The 20,313-nt window shown below is 39.0% G+C and overlaps 1 protein-coding gene across 1 annotated transcript in view; it reads right to left on the reverse strand.

The window, feature by feature from the left end:
• Nucleotides 1-20,313, reverse strand: part of tfb2m (transcription factor B2, mitochondrial) — a 52,986-nt gene that overhangs the window by 20,400 nt on the left and 12,273 nt on the right. Inside the window, exons 2-3 of the mRNA XM_028796931.2 lie at nucleotides 12,217-12,651; nucleotides 11,662-11,753 (exon numbers count right to left, since the gene is read on the reverse strand). Of these exons, the coding sequence (XP_028652764.1) occupies nucleotides 11,662-11,753; nucleotides 12,217-12,637 (513 nt within the window). The 5' untranslated portion in view covers nucleotides 12,638-12,651. The remainder of the gene's footprint in view (nucleotides 1-11,661; nucleotides 11,754-12,216; nucleotides 12,652-20,313) is intronic.

Consider the following 20,313-nt stretch of genomic DNA (forward strand, 5'->3'; position numbering starts at 1 on the left):
GAACTGAGACAGCAACATTCCTGACACAATAGGACAACAATGAACAATACCAAAATGTCCATGAAAAAAAATTTCAACTTAGTCTTGTCCCATTGTCCATCAGTCAGGTATTCAATTGTATGTGCACAATGTTCCAAACACATATATTTTGCCTAAAATATGGTTAAATAATTCATTTCTACAAAATCCTCTAATGAACAGCTGGACAGCACATTCAAACAAGAACAATCTTTTCAATTGTTTAGCCTCAATGCACTATTCCTGGATTTTCAATGGTTGTTTGTGTAATTACATCACTGAATTGACCCAGTGCTTGTGGAAGCACCTTGGATATACACAAAGTTAAATACATTTAGCAAATGAATTAATCAGCAGAAGTCTGTCAAAAAACACTGCTGGGGCTTAATCAGCAGAAGTCTGTCAAAAAACACTGCTGGGGCTCCTTTGTACCTAAGGCAATATGCCTTCACAAGCCTAATTATGACTGCTCTCTTATCTTCAGGCATGCCTGAATTTTTTTTCTTCTTTTTTCTAATTATTGTGTGTGTCTGAGGTGGATGGTTGTTGCTGTTTAATATATTTGCATTTCTGAAGCTTCTGTAAAAGCTAATATTTCCCCTTGGTACTTGTCTGACTGAATTATTAATCCATTTAAGTTCCCTTTCACAGAGAGTCATTGTTCTTGGCGATTTCAACATCTATATTGACATGACTACATGTAAGCTGAGAAATGAATTCCTATCCTTACTGGTCTGTTTTGACTTGGTCGAACATGTTTATTTTCCTACTCACTCTGGTGGTCATAAATTGGACTTGATCTGTACATCTGCCTTATCTGTTGGCAATACTTATAGCAGTGATTTGGGACTCTCTGATCATAAAGCACTACTTTTCACTCTCTTTACCTCTCCCTCCTCTTACCTGTGTCAAATTTCTTTCAGAACCCTTAAAAATACCTGTTCCCTCTTTACTTGCTATTTCTCTTTCTGATCTTTTTCTGTCTTCACCTATTCTATCAGCAATAGATATTTTTGTTGATCACTATAAATCAGCCCTTCTTTCAGCACTAGATAAAACAGCTGCTTTAAAGTAGTGCTGGGCGGTATACCGGTTCATACCGAAAACCGTTTTTTATTTTTTTTATGATATGGATTTTTCTTATACTGCAACACCGGTTTAAATTGCTTAAACGACGTTCGGAACGTGGCGCAGCGGGAAACTGTTCAAGTGGGGACCTTTTTCACTGCTACACCGCTAAACACAGATTTGTTGCACTAGAGCTCTTTTTCACTGCTACACCACCAAATAGTGGGCGGTAGCATAGGAATGCTGCGTGGTGAAAATGGACAGAGAGCCTGGAGATACTTTAGTTTTAAAAGGTCAGATGTGTAAATACTGTTTCTATACTACTGGATAATACTGCAAGCCAAGTTGTACTTGTTTTATTTGTTTTCAATACAGTGTAATGTACCTGGGTACTGTGTAATAGTGTGATGACATGTTTTCAAACCCCGTCATAAGTTATATAGCACATTAAATGCTTTGTGTTAAGTGATTCTTAAACTGACTTCTTCTTGCACTAAGAGGAGGCGCCGGCAGCAATCGCCGCACAGAATACATTCACTTCATGATCTTCCTGCTCTCTGAACATTTAGAATGCTAAGATAAATACTTGATATAATTTTCATGGTGCAATGCATTAAAGCATGCATTAATCATATGGGGGCACGGCGGCATGCCTGCCTTGCATTTGCATGTTTTTCTGGTGGGTTTACTCGGCGCTTCAGTTTCCTTTCAAAGTCATGTAGGATGTGGGGTTTTGTTGTGCTATATTGACCCTGCTAGTGTATGTTCTGCTTGTATTCATCCTTCGATGGGCGCAACTCTGAATGGATGGCATAATTAAACATGTATAACGAAGATATTTTTAAAGTTCTGAACACTCCGTGGGCTAAGTTTATAACTAGTTTTAATTTCACAAAGACGTTTATCGTGTGGTGATTGGTTATGTGGAGAAAGAAAAAGGATGGATAGGAACTGGGGTTTTGGTACGTTAGATAGAGACAGCACGCGTGCAATAAAGAAAGCCCGCTCAGAAGAACATGCATTGAATTCTGTGTTCGTGTCTCCGACCACCAGATCACAAACCCAACATTTACACAATATTTAAGTTAAACCTGTGCGATAGCTATTCATACATCCAGTTTTTTGGAGCCTCGTCACACCTGCCATAAAGGTCTTTACACTGAACTTACACCTGGGGACCCCTTACTGCCAGGGAGCAGCACTACCGCCTCACTACCGTGCTTGTTTAATACCTGCTTTAATGCATTTCATCATGAAAATGATATCAAGTATTTATCTTAGCATTCTAAATTTTTAGAGAGCAGGAATACCATGAAATGAATGGATTCTGTGCAGTGATTGCTGCCTCCTCTTAGTGCATAGGAAGTCAGTTTAAGAAGCATAGTGATTAACAACTGGGTCGGGGAACACAACACAAAGCATTTAATGTGCTGCATTAACTTATGACGGGGTTTGAGAAAATCAAGTAAATTAAACATTGATTTTAGGATGAAGTTTATTTTATGACATTCTACTTTAATTATGAAGTAAACTATGAAAATAAAGTGGAAATGTTGATTTTAATCTTGACATAAGCGTCAAAATGAAAGTGGAAATGTCGAGAATAAAGTCAGCATGTCGACTTTATTCTTGACATATACCGGTAGTTTGTTTTTTTTCTTCCCTCTTTACTGTATTTTTTTTCCTTCACCGTGGCCCTAATGCACTTCCGTAGGGCTATACCACAAATAGCATTATACAGTAAATGCAAGTTGCAGTTATTTTATTTATGTATATAGCTTAGCTTGAAGCAAGGTCCATATTAATGCAGTTTGCCTAAATAATGGTACAGTTGGTAAGAATGTCATCACAAAGTTGTACTTGTTTTATTTTATTTTATTTTAATTTGGTGAATACTGTGTACAGTGATCCCTCGCTATATCGCGCTTCGCCTTTCGCGGCTTCACTCCATCGCGGATTTTATATGTAAGCATATTTAAATATATATCGCGGATTTTTCGCTGCTTCGCGGGTTTCTGCGGACAATGGGTCTTTTAATTTCTGGTACATGCTTCCTCAGTTGGTTTGCCCAGTTGATTTCATACAAGGGACGCTATTGGCAGATGGCTGAGAAGCTACCCAACTTACTTTCTCTCTCTCTCTCTCTCTTGTGCTGACGTAGGGGGGTGTGAGCAGGGGGGGCTGTTCGCACACCTAGACGATAGGGACGTTGCTACCTTCTGTGTGCAGCTGCTTCCTGAAGGACATGCTGCACGGTGCTTCGCATACTTAAAAGCTCGAAGGGCACATATTGATTTTTGCTTGAAAAACAAACTCTCTCTCACTCTCTCTCTCTGTCTGCTCCTGACGGAGGGGGTGTGAGCTGCTGCCTTCAACAGCTTTGTGCCGCGGTGCTTCGCATACTTAAAAGCCAAACAGCCCTATTGATTTGTTTGCTTTTGTCTCTCTCTATCTCTGTGACATGATCTGCTCCTGACACACACTCCTTTGAAGAGGAAGATATGTTTGCATTCTTTTAATTGTGAGACGGAACTGTGATCTCTGTCTTGTCATGGAGCACAGTTTAAACTTTTGAAAAAGAGACAAATGTTTGTTTGCAGTGTTTGAATAACGTTCCTGTCTCTCTACAACCTCCTGTGTTTCTGCGCAAATCTGTGACCCAAGCATGACAATATAAAAATAACCATATAAACATATGGTTTCTACTTCGCGGATTTTCTTATTTCGCGGGTGGCTCTAGAACGCAACCCCCGCGATGGAGGAGGGATTACTGTAATGCACCTGGGCTTGAAGTCTTGAAGTAATAGTGCAGCTATCAGTAATAATACTATTATTTATTTTATTGTTATTATTTGTTTAAATATTATGCAGTTTATTGATGGTAAAGTTGTTGAAAAAGTCACTTCAACGTGTCAGTGGACAGGGATAGTTAACATTAACAAAGTGTAGTTGGTTCACAAAAAATATTTACTATTTATTACTTTTCTAAGACATGTTCAGTGCAATACAAGTTTTGACAAGCACCTCTGGATATTTTACTAAGTCTAAATGCCTCTTTGGATGGTTGAAAATATGTTGTCAAAATCATAGTTTAAGTTTTTGCAAAATTTGTTCAATAAAAAGGTTCTATATTTTGACTACAACTGTCATGCAATGTGATTCCTTCTCTTCATTAGTGTCACCCCCTTGAAAACTATCACTTTATGGGTCCATGCAAACCTGTATTAATACTTGTGTGCACATTAAAATGTTTTTTTATACAATGTACAATTCTCATAACAGTCTAACAGGTTATTCTTAGCCAGTCTACTGCACTAATTGCAGTGGAAAATGTGGTTAGCATCCACTCATGCATGGGGAAAAAAATACCGTCGAATACCGTGAAACCGGGATAATTTAGAAAAATACCGTGATATAGAATTTTGGTCATACCGCCCACCCCTACTTTAAAGTATAAGTAGGTTTCCTTTAATCACTCAGCTCCATGGTACAATTCAGAGTTATGGTCTATGAAAGCAGCTGGCCAATGCCTTGAGAGAATGTCACAGTGTACATCCAGGCTTTCTCTAACCATCAAAGGGTATACAGGGCTGCACTAACTGCAGCCAAGGACATATATTGTGGCAGAATACTAGAAAGTGGACATGATATCCCAAGACGTTTGTTCTCTGTAGTTAAACTACTTCAACCTGCATCTGGCCCAATTGCCTCCACTAACAACGTCTGTGAAAAATCCCTCCACTTTTTCCACAATAAAATGAAAGATCTACATAGTTCAACTAACATAAATCCATCATTGATTTATATCTTTCCCTATCTTCTCACTCCATCCAGCTTTTTTTCTAAATTTTCACCATTCTGCATTTGTTAATGACCTGCTTTGTAAGATGAAGCCAACTAATTGTGTACTGGACCCCATCCGCCCACACTTCTTAAATCCTACCTTCGTGCCATAATCCCAACTATTACAACAATAATAAATACTGTACATCCCTTGACACTGGCTTTTTGCCAACTACGTTCAAAATTATGATTCCGTTTTCAGACAGCAACATAACCTAAACTTTGTTGTGGTATGCAGCTTCATTCAGGATGTTCAGAAACTACAGCTGTACACTTTACAGTGTTGTGTGTGTTTCTATTTAAACAAGATCTCACTGCAACTTTATTTCATTGGTTCATCTTAACATTGCTACCATGATGTCCATTAAACCATTGGGGATGCACTGTACAGTCATGGCCGAAATTATCGGCACCCCTGGAATTTTCCTTGAAAATGCACCATTTCTCCCAGAAAATTGTTGCAATTACAAATGTTTTGGTATACACATGTTTATTTCCTTTATGTGCATTGGAACAACACAAAAAAACAGAAAAAAAGCCAAATCTGACATCATTTCACGCAAAATTCAAAACTGTGACAAAATTATTGGCACCCTTTACTTAATATTTGGTTGCACGCCCTTTGGAAAAAACAACTGAAATGAAGCGCTTCCTATAACCATCAACAAGCTTGTTACACCTCTCAACTGGAATTTCCGACCACTCTTCTTTTGCAAACTGCTCAAGGTTTCTCAGATTTGAAGGGCGCCTTCTCCCAACAGCAATGTTGAGATCTCTCCATAAGTGTTCAATCGGATTTAGATCCGGACTCATTGCTGGCCACTTCAGAACTCTCCAGCGCTTTGTCTTCATCCATTTTAGAGTGCTTTTAGAGGTATGTTTGGGGTCATTGTCCTGTTGGAACACCCTTGACCTCTGACGCAGACCCAGCTTTCTGACACTGGGCCCTACATTGCGCCCCAATATCTTTTGGTAGTCTTCAGATTTCATGATGCCTTGCACACAGTCAAGGCATCCAGTGCCAGAGGCAGCAAAACATCCCCAAAACATCTTAGAACCTCCACCATGTTTGACTGTAGGTACTGTGTTCTTTTCTTCGTAGGCCTCATTCTGTTTTCTGTAAACAGAATGATGAGCTTTACCAAAAAGCTCTACCTTAGTCTCATCTGTCCACAAGACGTTTGCCCAGAAGGATTTTGTCTTCCTCAAGTATATTTTGGCAAACTCCAGTCTGGCTTTTTTATGTTTCTGTGTCAGCAGTGGGGTCCTCCCGGCTCTCCTGCCATAGCGTTTCATTTCATTCAGATGTCGACGGATAGTTCGAGCTGACACTGTTGCACCCTGAGTGTGCAGAACAGCTTGAATATGTTTTGAAGTTGATTGAGGTTGTTTATCCACCATTCAGACTATCCTTCATTGCAGTCTTTTTGACTATCCTTCGTTGCAGTCTTTTTATCAGTTTTTCTCTTCCGTCCACATCCAGGGAGATTAGCTACAGTGCCATGTGTTGTGAACTTCTTGATTACGTTGCGCACAGTAGACAAAGGAACATGAAGATCTCTGGAGATGGACTTGTAGCCTTGAGATTGTTGATATTTTTCCACAATTTTTGTTCTCAAATCCTCAGATAATTCTCTGCTCTTCTTTCTGTTCTCCATGCTTAGTGTGGCACACTCAGACACACAACAGAAAGTTTGAGTCAACTTTTCTCCATTTTAACTGGCTTCAGGTGTGATTGCTATATTGCCAGCACCTGTTTCTTGCCACAGGTGAGTTCAAACGAGCATCATATGCTTGAAATAAAACGATTTACCCACAATTTTGAAAGGGTGCCAATAATTTTGTCCGGCCCATTTTTGGAGTTCTGTGTGACATGATGTCAGATTTGTGTTGTTCCAATGCACATAAAGGAAATAAACATGTATATACAAAAACATTTGTAATTGCAATAATTTTCTGGGAGAAATGGTGCATTTTCTGGGAAAATTCCAGAGGTGGCAATAATTTCGGCCATGACTGTATATACTGCTCATGAAGCTTATTTATAACAAGAACAAAGAGACACTGTCGAGACAACTAACAGTACAAATATCACCTGGAAACATTCTACCTTATTTGATCAGGCAAAGAAAATGCTACTTTTTTTTTTTTTTTTCAATCAGTGATTAATAAGAAATTTATCTGCATTGAATATGCACTTTAATTTTCTGCACAAAAATTAAAGTTCATATTTGTTCAAGACAGACTATTCTACCATATCTGACAGTTTACATTTATCTGGAGAATATGAAGGGTAACTTTTGTATGAGACTACTCTTTACTTTTACACGAAAAATTCTCTGATGTTCTATTTACATTTACACTGAAGACTAAGTTTAAAAAGTTTAATTTATTATTTATTGTTACTGATGAATATTTGACCCTATTTTTCTCATTTGGAAAATATTTAGCTACCCTTCACACAATATTGTACTTTACCATTGGCTGGAATTTGTAATAAAAAAACTTCTAAAAGTACTACTACAGTTTTTAGAGTATTGTTTCATAAAGTAATCAATTTCCATCCATCCATTTTCCATTCATCCATCCATTTTCCAACCCGCTGAATCCAAACACAGGGTCCCAGGGTTCTGCTGTAGCCAATCCCAGCCAACATAGGGCGCAAGGCAGGGAACCAATCTCGGGCAGGGCGCCAACCCACAGCAGGTAATCAATTTCATTATTTCAAAAATATCCAGAAATATTGTGATATAATTTTATGGCCACACTGCCCACTCCTAGATGTGCAGTGTGGTGGAGTATTCCTTCACCCAGGGTAGTTTCCCATCTCTCTATTATAAAAAAAAATCCTGAGAGGGAAAGACTAGGGAGACAAGACGTGATCTTCACGTGAAGATCATGGGAGACGAAAGAGATTAAGGTCCTCGTGAGATGCTCCGTGACCAAACATGAGACTCTATGCCAAGAGATTGACCCAGGACCGTCTTGCTGGGACGTAGAACATGAGATTCTTGCAAGAAACACCCTACTTACAATTAATATCAAATAAAACCACGGGCAGCAAAACACTCAGTCATGTAAAGGCTTTGAGCGCACACAGATCCACGGCTCTCAGCGCATATAAGGACAATACGTTATAGATGAAACGTCGACAACTAAGCGAAGAACAAAGAGCAGCACGAAGAAGAGAGACCCAAAAGTGTTGGAGAGAAAAAATGCAAAAAAGAAAAAGAATAATCTAGGTGCAAATTCAGAAAATAAGGAAAGTAATAATCAGCCCGGGCTCAGAATTAGCACTAGAACTACCAGAGTCTACGAAAAAACTCGTAGATCCGGCCCACCTTAAAACCGTTCTCACCCCTCTTTTGTCTTCTAAATGTGCCAATTAAGATGAGCCAGCAAGCAGCCCCCACCGTCAAAGAAAATTCACTAAGTTTTCCCAGCTCATGCCTTGTTTGATTATCTGGGAGTGACTGAACTGCTAGAGTTTTAGAGTGGAAATAATAGATCGTTATTTGGAACACACACATTTCATGTGTGTTCCGTTTCTACAGTAATCTGTGTAAACACATTTTTAAAACAGAAACATTTTTCATATTTTAGTAGTAAATGACAAAATGTAGGCATAAACTATATAATATATGAAGACTGAAGTCCAAAGATCAAGTAAACACTTTCACAAAAGGTTAAAGAAAAAACAGTTTCCGTAGAGTAGTGGTAAGATTTGCTGACTTGTAACCAAACGTCCCTGGTTCGATCCCGACTTCCTCCTATATTTGCTGTTTTCGGTAATGAGCTGCTTTTATTGTTAATATTATACAGTACACACATACACTTGGTTTGCGTCTGTAACACACGGTGTACATTTATAGAACTTGTAAAAGTTTTTTTTTTTTTCACTTTTATTCTCTCTAAATCACGATCACGATACATACTAAGTCACAGATAGTTGACACAGACTGCTAAGCCAATCAGTGCGCAGCAGGCCTGATGCACCTTAGAGACCCGAGTTCAATTCCCCACTAGAAAGAAAGTGTTATTTTTTTTCTTTTTAACCATATAAAGTGGTATGCACTGTCAGTCAGTCAGATCGTTGTATTTTCATGTGGGATGCTCCTTTTAAAATATTATTTTTAACAATTGAGACTGCAATTAACATGAACAAGTGTCTTTATAACTGTTATTATATAATATATATATAAAAACAGCTAAGGGGATAGATAAATAACTATAGCGCGTCTTTATCTGATCCAAATAAATAACATGCGAGCTGATTTATTTACTTAACTTCCTACAGCATAAAGTCACAAGTGAACTGTTGAGCTTCCTCTGTTCGATCGTCAAGGGCATGCTCACAAATTACACGTGTAATGCCACGAAAAATACCTGCTGACACTTTAGTACGTGAGCAATGGTACGAGAATTATGCAGTTAAGACTTTTTTTGGGCACATACACCACGCTAGTATTTAGATCTGGACGGTGTAGAGTTGGCGAGCTCTGTAAGCCGTGCTGTTTCTTTGAAGGACAGGTGATTGGCAGGATGACGCCGGACTTTTGCCTTTACGCCTGGTGCAGCTGCGTTGTTCTTTTATGTGAGTCGACATTTCTTGTGGGGAGGGCTTCTGTTTTCTCCGATCTGAGTTCACCTCTGTTATAGCGCGTTTTTATTTGAAAACAGCAGTGTCAGATCAGGGCGAGCGTGAACGCGAACTTTGACAAGCACTATAAATTTACAGCGGTTGTTACAGACGTAAATCAATGTATGTTTTTATTGTATAATATTAACAATAACAGCAGCTCTCTACTCAAAACGGTAAACTTGAGAAGCTGCTAGCATCAAACCCAGAAGCTCTTGATTGGGAGTCAGCAGTTGTGTGTGGGAACTGTTAACATTTGAATCTGATGATTGTATATAAAATCGTGTCAGAACTTGTGCGCGAACGAGACTGGGAAAACTGTGGACGTGGATGTGAGTGGTGTGTGTGACTGAGAATGACTGGTGTGAAGCCTGAAGTCCAAATATTAAATAAACACTTTCACAAGTACAAGTATAACAGAACAAGTGCACTTTTATTCAAGAATATAACTGAAGAAAAAAGAAAGCAGGTTGCGGTAAGCGGTTGATGCGACAGCTTGCATGGTGCAATGCTAAGAACTGCTGACTCCCAATCAAGAGCTTCTTGGTTCGATGCTGGCAGCTTCTCAAGTTTGCCGTTTTGAGTAGAGAGCTGCTATTATTATTAATATTATACAATAAAAACATACATTTGATTTATGTCTGTAACAACCGCTGTAAATTTATAGTGCTTGTCAAAGTTAGCGTTCACACTTGCCCTGATCTGACACTGCTGTTTTCAAATAAAGACGCACTATAACAGAGGTGAACTCAGATCGGAGAAAACAGAAGCCATCCCCACAAGAAATGTCAACTCACATAAAAGAACAACGCAGCTGCACCAGGCGTAAAGGCGAAAGTCTGGCGTCATCCTGCCAATCACCTGTTCTTCAAAGAAACAGCACGGCTTAGAGAGCTCGCCAACGCTACACCGTCCAGATCTAAACACTAGCGTGGTGTATGTGCCCAAAAAAAGTATAACTGCATTCTCGTACCATTGCTCGCGTACTAAAGTGTCAGCAGGTATTTTTCGTGGCATTACACGTGTAATTTGTGAGCATGCCTTTGACGATCAAACAGAGGAAGCTCTGCAGTATACTTGTGACTTTATGCTGTAGGAAGATAAGTAAATAAAGTAAAACTAGTAAAACTAAAAATAAGACACTAACTTTGACAAGTACTATACATTTACAGCGGCTGTTACAGTCGCAAATCAAATGTATGCTTTTATTGTATAATATTAACAATAAGAACAGCTTACTACTCAAAACGTTTATTTTGGAAGACATTAAGACTCGAACCCAGAACCTTATGAGTTGGAGTCGGCAGCTCTCACCAGTATACTACCCAAGAAAAAAACGTTGGTGCACTACAAATGCCTAAATTGCTCCCAGCTCTTAAAAAAAATGACAAGCGACAAGCAAAACATGCAGCTCGCCAGCTTCAGAAACCCAGCGGATGATCCCCAACCACTTCTCCTTATGTGCGTTCAGTCACCCTAACCCCCCCCCCCCCCCCCTTCACAACGCAAGCGGCAGAGACACGAAGTGGCAAAAGGACAGCTGCTGTACAAGCTTTAAAGTGATCGACGGGCAGTGCAGAAAAACAGCAGATGATCCAACCGCTTCTCCTCAGGATGCGTTCAAACGCCCCACCCCCACCTCCCGACAAAATAGTACATCCTGCGAAAAAGAGATTTAACCAAGCCGGGGGCTGGAAATAAAGGACAAGTTTTGTTTTTACAACGTCACGCAAGACATGTGCTCCCAGCTCTTAAAACAACGACAAGCGACAAACAAAACACGCAGCTCGTCAGCAGCAGAAAACCAGCAGATGATCCGACCGCTTCTCCTTAGGACAAGTATTGTTTTTACAAAAGTTTTAAAGTAAAAGTGAAAATAATGCATATGTAACAATTCTCATGAAACTAACAATCTCTTTATATTGTATATCTGGTAAACCAAACCCGGGGGATGGGCGAGCGAAACAAGCAGGGCTAGTCTTGCAAAAAAAAAATACAGCCTGAACAGACTCCAGGTCCCTTAACCCTGTATTTGAATAATCACATTTTGGAAAATTAATGAACATTAAATACTAATATAAATTTTCACATACCTGCAAGTCTGAAAGAAATGTCTTATCACTCTCCAGAGCTACTATACGCTGTGCTCCAGCATTAAGCAATGCTCGGGTCAGCGCTCCTGGACCTAAGAATACAATACCACATAAAACAATCTTGAACACTCAGGCTAGCTTGAATAAACTGGTAACAGAACATATTCTAATAACTTTATTATGTAAAATATGATACATCTGCTGCACAGCTGGGCCACTCTTTAGATCAGGAAAAGCCCAAAAAAGTTGTTCTTTAGCCAGAACTGTCTCTGGCTAAGAAATTAAGATTTCCCGAGACGAGGAAGGACATTATTTCTGGTCTTGTATCATGGTAAGACCTTTGTTTAACTGCATAAATCTTGCATTAATTTAAAAAAGTAAACTTAAGACAGTTCCTAACAAAAGGAACATATTTTTTCTAATTGCCTTATTGTGCCTACATAAAAAAAAAACAGATTTAGATGTCTTTATTCCTGATAAGACAAAGAAACATTCATAAAACCACAGTCTGATATGTTTAATATGCATGGAAATTATTACAAATAAGTCACAAACCTGGATTACACTCAAAAATAACAGCATGGCTTTCAGACAAGTCTTTGTCCAGTTTTTCAGCAATCAAACCTGCAAGGTCAGGATTAATAATAAACCTCCGAAGACTACTACAGGCCAATGCCTTCCGAGTATGCTCTTCTAAATCTCCAAAATCCAGAAAGTCAAATCTTGACAGAGGTCTATATTGTCCTTTCAGCAATCCAGCAACTGCAGACAAGTTCCTCTGAGTTAATCCTTGCAAGCTTCTTGATTTCTCCAGCTTCTGTTTTTCCTGTGTTTTCTTTGTTCTTCCAACTACAGAAGGAATTTCAATAGAGTAAGGCCTCAGCAATGTATGAGCCTTGAAGGGTGGGCAACCACATGTCTGACAGAAACAGCTCCTGAAAGCAAAGGTCAGCTGCCTTGTACTGTGGGTTAACATGATACCTATAAAAACTAGAAAAGGAAAGGCAAAGAGGTCAAACTGGTGTGGACAAATTGCAAATGCATACAGCAGTCTGCTGGGCTACCAGCTTTACAAATATGATAATCCAGGTAGACTTTAACTTTAGACCAGTTTTATATACAGGATGGATAGACTTTAACTTTAGACCAGTTTTATATACGGGATGGATAAAGTTTTGTTGTATATGAGTGCATATGACTCTTCAAGCACAATCAGTACCTTGGAAAATAATATTTTAGCAAATAGATGATGTTTAAAGGATTATGTCATGCTACTACATGGTCTTTTTCCAATGTACATAAAACACATTATCAAAAATGAACTGAAATCCTGCAGTAATATTGTATTCTCTTCAAAAACATCAATTTGCCTTTCAGGGTTATTCTGAGGTCCAATATGTCCATTACAGTGTCATACACCTTTAGTTTGACCACAGGCAGTTATTTATTTATGCATTAAAATTTGTCATCCTCATGTTACTACAGACTACGTTTGGGCCTGAAAAATTATGTTCACACCATTCAGTTTTTGGCTAATAGAAAGAAACATTTTTATGACCTCCAGTATACGTATTAGGACCCCAGAGTACATTTTGGTTAAGGGTAAGCATGGGATTTTTTTTTTATGTTTGTAATGCAGCATGACCTTCAAATTTCAAAAAGTTAATGTTGATTTTCTATCGCTCAACACCTGAAAATTTGTGATAGGAACAATGCTGAAACATTCAAACCATTACTTGTGATCAACAAGCTGTTGAATGTTTTTGGTCATTTTCTCAGCAAAGTGAGCAGTAGCAAGCCCTATCAGTTGAAATGAATTACCTGCTACATCAGTGGGAATGCGTGTGTTTTTGGCTGTGTGGCATTGCCCACGTTATACTGACATGTGAATGCAAATATTACAATTGACTAACCTGGCATTTATATCACTCTTAGTATCTCAGGTAACAATCCAGCCTTTCAGGGATACTATTTTTGTCACTTGTTAGCAATGGAATTGTATCTATGTGATACACTACATAACTGGAGGTAATACTGATGCTAAACAATTATACTCAAATGATTTGTACTTCTGTAAATTTTATGATTGTAAAAGTAGATTCTCTAGACAGGGAAAAAAATTATTTGACATACAGTTTTCTGCAGTCATGAGCAACAATGTCAAGGACAGTCTAACATCTTCAACTCAACCTTACAATACAACTCACTTCCCCCAAAAACTACAAAAGACAGAAACAAGCAATAAACTGTATTCCTATTCATGCCGTGCTGTATTTTAACCAACTTTATAGAAATACATCAATTTCTTTCCAGTCCGATAGTCACATAGAAGTTAACATGTCATGCAGTGGATCAAAATGGTTCTGAAATTTAAACATTTGACCAAAAGCACTTCGGCTGTTACAAAGAACATACTTGATATTAAAAAATAGGTAAGAAAATATAAAAAAAAAAATACTCTCCATGACACCATATGCCTTTTCATAACCCGTTAAACAATCTGCCTGACAAGCCTTATAAGAAAAGGGATGAGGTAATGAATGACATGGGTGTATGGACAGCAGCATTAGTTAAAAATGTCTAAATGAAAACTATGGTCAGAGGAATGTGATGATTTTCAGGGTGTTATGAAAGGTGAGTAAATAGACTGTGGATATATATAGTGGCTTGACAGTGTTGCATATTAAAAGCAGTTTCAATAACAATGAAGTACTGGTCACTGTTTAATTGTGTGGTATGACACAGCCTGAATCAAAATCCTTAGAAAACATTTTTGTTTGTTTTAGGTTTACCATTTATTTGAGGTAGTGCTATTCATGAAAATATTAAATTTTGAGAAAAATACCCTGTTTCCTAATAGTTCATATTATTATTTTAACAGGATATACACTAGGTTATCAACTGTATATACATTTCTATATGGTGCTGATCTTCGTTGAAAACATATTGAGAAAAATCAAACATCGCATAACAGCAATTATCGCTTTAAGTCCACATCGCCCAGCCTTACTTTCAGTCACACTTAATTTACGAAACACACAAACAATGCCCAGTTTCTGTAAGACTGGAACTGTTTAAGGCACATGTGGCCGGCAGCTCCAAAACGGGAAGAAACTAAAAAGCTGAACAAAACGTTAACTATTCATAAAACAGAACTTTCTGAAATCAATGTAGAAAACCACAATGATCTAGAAAATTTGCACATTTGAGTCTATGCAGAACTGTTCATATGATCTGCAAACACCACACAAAAACATGGATTCTTTTAAGAAGCAACAGAAGTGCCAATGCACAAACTGTGCAGCAAATACTTAAATAATGAAGGAAAAGTATTTTGCTTTGTATGTGTTCATCCTCTTTAATAAAACCCCTGTGTGCGTCCAGTGTCCATGTGTGTGTGTCTTTTGGTGAAGTGCGCATGCGCGGGCACGGTGCGATGCTTCAAAGGCCACCTGACGCGTCACACATGACAGAGAGGGCGGGACCTATAAAATATCACGCGGACGATCCAATCGGATTTCAGTAAATGAGGTAAGACCTAAAACATAAAACATGAAAAATCCAATTGGATACTGAGACGCGGAGACCAGCTTCCCCATTGTTGTGCAAGTGTTCACTCCGAGGATGTCAGATTTGCGATTAAGAAGCATGGCCCGGTAAAGTGTCAGTAGTTGAAGGGGTTCTCCTAAATATACTAATTTTCATGATATTACAATACGATGACTTTTAAAAGTAGATTTATTTTCGCGCACATTACATCAGTTGCTGGGGAGAATCTGCTGATTGCCCACTGTTGTGACAGAAAATTAAAACACATATTACGGACAGCAAAGCCAGTATTACTGTCAGAGAAAATTACAGGCATTTTACGGAAAAAATTTAATGAGGTAAAAGGTCCCTTGCCATTTAATATAGAATGTTCCTACTAATGTTTATGGACTACTGTTCTAGCGCCCATTATTGTAACGGGCTTAACATCTAGAATAGTATAATTTTAAAAAAAAATTAAAAAAATGTTCTGAATGTATTCATCCCCCGTGACCCTGTGTTCGGATTCAGCGGGTTGGAAAATGGATGGATGGATGTATTCATACCGTTTGCCACAGTCTTGTACTTACTAAGCTGTTTATTTCTGTAGTTCTTAACTAAAATGTATGCAAGTCTTAATGCTGAAATAGTTTCTTGTTAAATTAAGCTGGATCTAGAATAGAAATAGAAGGCCTGAATTTCAATAGAGAATTGCGAGCATTGTGCAATGCTAAAATGATTTTTCTCTTTAAGACAATTATTTAAACAAAAATCCCTTTTGCCAATATTATAGTTGAGGGTAAAAAATTACATTTTCTTTTTTTTTTTTTTTTAAATTTTATTGATTTTATTGTAATCATTCCATACAAATTAGATACATTTTTACAAAAAATAGGATTGAAAACAAATCAAACACCATCCCCGAGAAAGAGAGCATGGTCAACGGAGTAAAACTTAAAGCTTGTAAAAATAAATAAATTGATGAGTTTAATAGGTGGATAAAGATAAATGGAGAAGAAAAAGAAATGGGAAGAGAATCTACTTCCTCAGTGCTTTAAGAGCTTATCCATATTACTAACCGAGAATGGTAAACCGGAAGGCATGGACGCAGGTACACGGCGATGGACCCAGGAGACATAGTGCGCAGGTGCCTACAGCGCGCGTCTCATAAACCGCAAGCGAAGTCTGATCCACCGCGGACGAAGGAGTCACGGCTCAAAAACGAAAGAGCTTAACTAACGTAAATAAGACATGAAGCAACAACGCGCACATAGCTAACGACTAACGACACAGCCACACAGAAAAGAGGATTCTGCACTGCACCCCAGAGTCAAACGGAAGACACTACGGAGTCCGCAAAGGTCCACAAAGATAGTACGGAAGGCGCAAGAAAGTACGAAAGGCGCAGGCGCCTACAACGCGCTTCTGAACTAAACGTCCACACTACACAGCATGGTCCGGGTGCAGGCGACTACAACGCACTTCTGAACTAAACATCCACACTACACAGCATGGTCCAGGTAATAAGAATAAACAAACTCTCCGTATTAAACGTACGGCATCCTCACACGTCCAAACCATATAGTATATGTGAATCACATTACAGTGATGCATTATTAACAGTACAACCACAGAAAACGCTCCGTATTAACAGTAAGTGCAATTATCCATATTACTAACGGTAGACAACGGATAACTAATGGAGTCACGGTCACAGCTCCAAAACGATCCAGCTCAACTAACGGAGCTACAAAAACGAGCCTGCATGGATAAAAAAAAATAAACGTAGGCGCCTACAACATGCGTCTGAAACTGCGGAAGCAAAACTGTCTCGGCTCCAAAACCAAACAGCTCGACTAACGGCGCTACAAACACGAGCCCGCATGGACAAATACAATGAACATAGACGCCTACAACGCGCATCTGAAACTGCGGAAGCAAAGCAGGCACGGGTTCAAAACGAAAGACCACAACTGACGGAGATACAAAAACGAGCCCACCTGGATAAAATCAATGAACGCAGGCGCCTACAACGCGCGTCTGAAATGGCGCAAGCAAAGTAGGCACGGCTCCAAAAAGAAAGAGCTCGACTGACGGGGCTACATAAACGAGCCCGCCTGGATAGATCCCTCAAGCCTTTATCTGCGACGACTTAGTGACGGAGGTGTTTGGAACAGCAATCACATTAGACCAGATACCACTATTAACACAACGGGCTATATTATGTCCAAAGAATATTGACGTTGATCGCATAAATAACCAGGTCATTGCGTTACTTCCTGGAGAAAGACGCCTCTTTCTAAGTACTGACAATGTTGATTCTGAAGACGAGAATGAGCATCTTAATTTCCCCTTAGAATATTTAAACACTATTAACCCAGCCGGATTACCACAACACAATCTTAATCTTAAAATCGGGACAATAGTCATGCTATTAAGAAACTTTAATACTAAACAAGGTTTATGCAACGGTACACGTTTAGTCATCAACACCATGACAGACAATGTTATTGAAGCAAAAGTACTTACAGGATCACATTCTAACAATACTGTTTTGATTCCTAGAGTTGACCTTACAAGTTCTGACCTGGAATTACCTTTTACACTTAAACGATGCCAATTTCCCATTAAACCTGCATTTGCCATGACAATCAACAAATCCCAAGGTCAAACCATGGACAGAGTTGGCATATACCTCTCTGAGCCTGTATTTGGACATGGACAACTTTATGTGGCCTTCTCAAGAGTTCGGCGTTCATCTGACATTAAAGTTAAAGTTATAGATACTCCACTAGGGGGCTCCGCCCCCTGCTCGCTTCGCTCGCCAACCCCTGGTGTTGGGAAATGACAAAGAGCGTGATGTATGAATGAGATATAGAATAGTGTGAAGGTGTAGATGATGCATATAGAAAGCAAACAATAAAGTGTGTGGCACAGTGTAAAGGTTTATTGGAAAATTTCTTTGTACACGCCGTTTTTAAGTGTAAAAGGTAATTCCAGGTCAGAACTTGTAAGGTCAATGAAGATGGTTATTGTCGTGATCAGAGTCAACTTTGTCAGAGCTTAGAAAGAGTTGTGTCTCTCCAGGAAGTAATGCAATGGCTTGGGTATTTATGTTTTATACATTAATATTTTTTGGACATAATATAGTGCGTTCTGTTAAAAGGGGCATTTGGTCTAATGAGATTGTTGTTCCAAATATCTGTGTAACTAAATCGTTGCAGATAAAGGCTTGAGGAATTGTAATAATATCTGGCTGAAGTCTATCTGTATTGGTGAGTGTACCATCTCCCAGTTGTAATAACCAATTGTTATAATCTGGATCTGGACATCGCATGTTTTGTACTAACTGTATGTTTTGAAAGCAATGCCACTTGTCTGCGTATTTTAAGGTGCACTGAACAATAGCTGAGCGCATGGCATGTGGAACAATAGCTAAGCACTGTCTAAAATCTCCTCCTAATAAAAGTACCTTTCCTCCAAAGGGAATATTATTATTCATCAACGTTTGTAGAAGTTTATGAATGGTGTTGAGTAAGTGACTGGATGCCATTGTACATTCATCAATAATTAACTGTTTTGCAAGACGGATGTCACGTGCAGAGCTACTGTTTATGTTCATAGTGGATACCGATTTGTAGGATCTAATGCAGTTCATAAAGTTTTTACTTTCAGGTGCATCGTTAGTTAGAAGCTTCTGTAGATATTCAGGATATGAATGTAAAGGAGGCAGTGTACTTGTATTGTTTGTTCTTCAGCGTTGGAAATATGGATAAGTAATAAGGAGGATCGCACTCACTGTTAATATGGACCCTTTTCTGCGGTTGAACGGTTAATAGTGCCTCATTGTAATGAGATCCACCTATGCTGCATAGTGTGAATTGTGTTTGGTCCCGTTATCCGAGCCGTATCGTTTTGTACCCGTGATCGTGAATTCATGACTTGTTTGTTCTTCAGCGTGAGAAATATGGATAAGTAATAAGGAGGATCACACTCACTGTTAATATGGAGCCTTTTCTGCGGTTGAACGGTTAATAGTGCCTCATTGTAATGAGATCCACCTATGCTGCATAGTGTGAACGTGTTGAGATGACATGTTTAATACGGACGGTTCATTTAGAAATGGGGCTTTGTGTGTCATTTGTTATTTATGTTACTGTGGTCGTGGGTCTGAATCGTCGTTTTTGTGTATGTTTCATGTGCTATGTCCGTAGTCTGTCCCGTTTCGTGTCCAATGGGCTTTGTGTGGTGCTCGCGGCCTCTTTTTTTTGTGTGCTAGGGGCTTGTTGAATCCTCCTCTTTGTGTGTGTCCCGTTTCGTGTGCAATGGGTTTCGTTGCATTCCATCCGATTCCCGTTGCTTGGGGGGGGGGGGGGGGGGGTTGGGGCTTGAGGATTTGTCGGGCGCCTGCGCAGTACGTCTTTTGCGTCCACGGCCCATGGCCGGATGTCCCTGCGTTCATCCGGTTTACCATTTTCGGTTAGTAATGTGGATACCAAGGAAAACTCATTCAAGGACAACACACCATAAAATGTTGTGTATAAAGAAATATTCCAATAAATCTTTCTAATGTGCCATGCTATGGGTTCTTTACTTCCTTTGTTCGTCATCTACACCTTTACACTCCAATATATCTCATACATACATCAATGTATTTTGGGTTACCCAACACCAGGGGTTGGCGAGCGAAGCGAGCAGTGGGCGGAGCCCCCTAGTTCTAAATTATTATTGATTAGATCCTGCCAGGTTTTGAAAAAGTTCTGCACAGATCCTCTAACTGAGAATTAGATTTTTTCCAATTTCAAATAGTATAAAACATCAGTTACCCACTGCCTTAAAAGAGGAGAGTTAGGATTCTTCCAGTTTAGCAAAATTAAGTCTGTGTGCCAATAGTTTAGTGAAGGCAATCACAGTTTGTTTGTCCTTCTCCACTTTAAGCCCATCTGGAAGAATACCAAACACAGCTGTTAATGGGTTAGGAGGGATTGTAACACAAAGGCTGTCTGAAAGGCACATAAAAATTTTTGGCCAGAATGATGTTAATTTGGTGCAGGCTAGTGCTGGGCGGTATGACCAAAATTCTATATCACGGTATTTTTCATAATTATACCGGTTTCATGGTAT

The sequence above is a fragment of the Erpetoichthys calabaricus genome, chromosome 3, assembly GCF_900747795.2.
Source record: "Erpetoichthys calabaricus chromosome 3, fErpCal1.3, whole genome shotgun sequence".
NCBI lineage: Eukaryota > Metazoa > Chordata > Cladistia > Polypteriformes > Polypteridae > Erpetoichthys > Erpetoichthys calabaricus.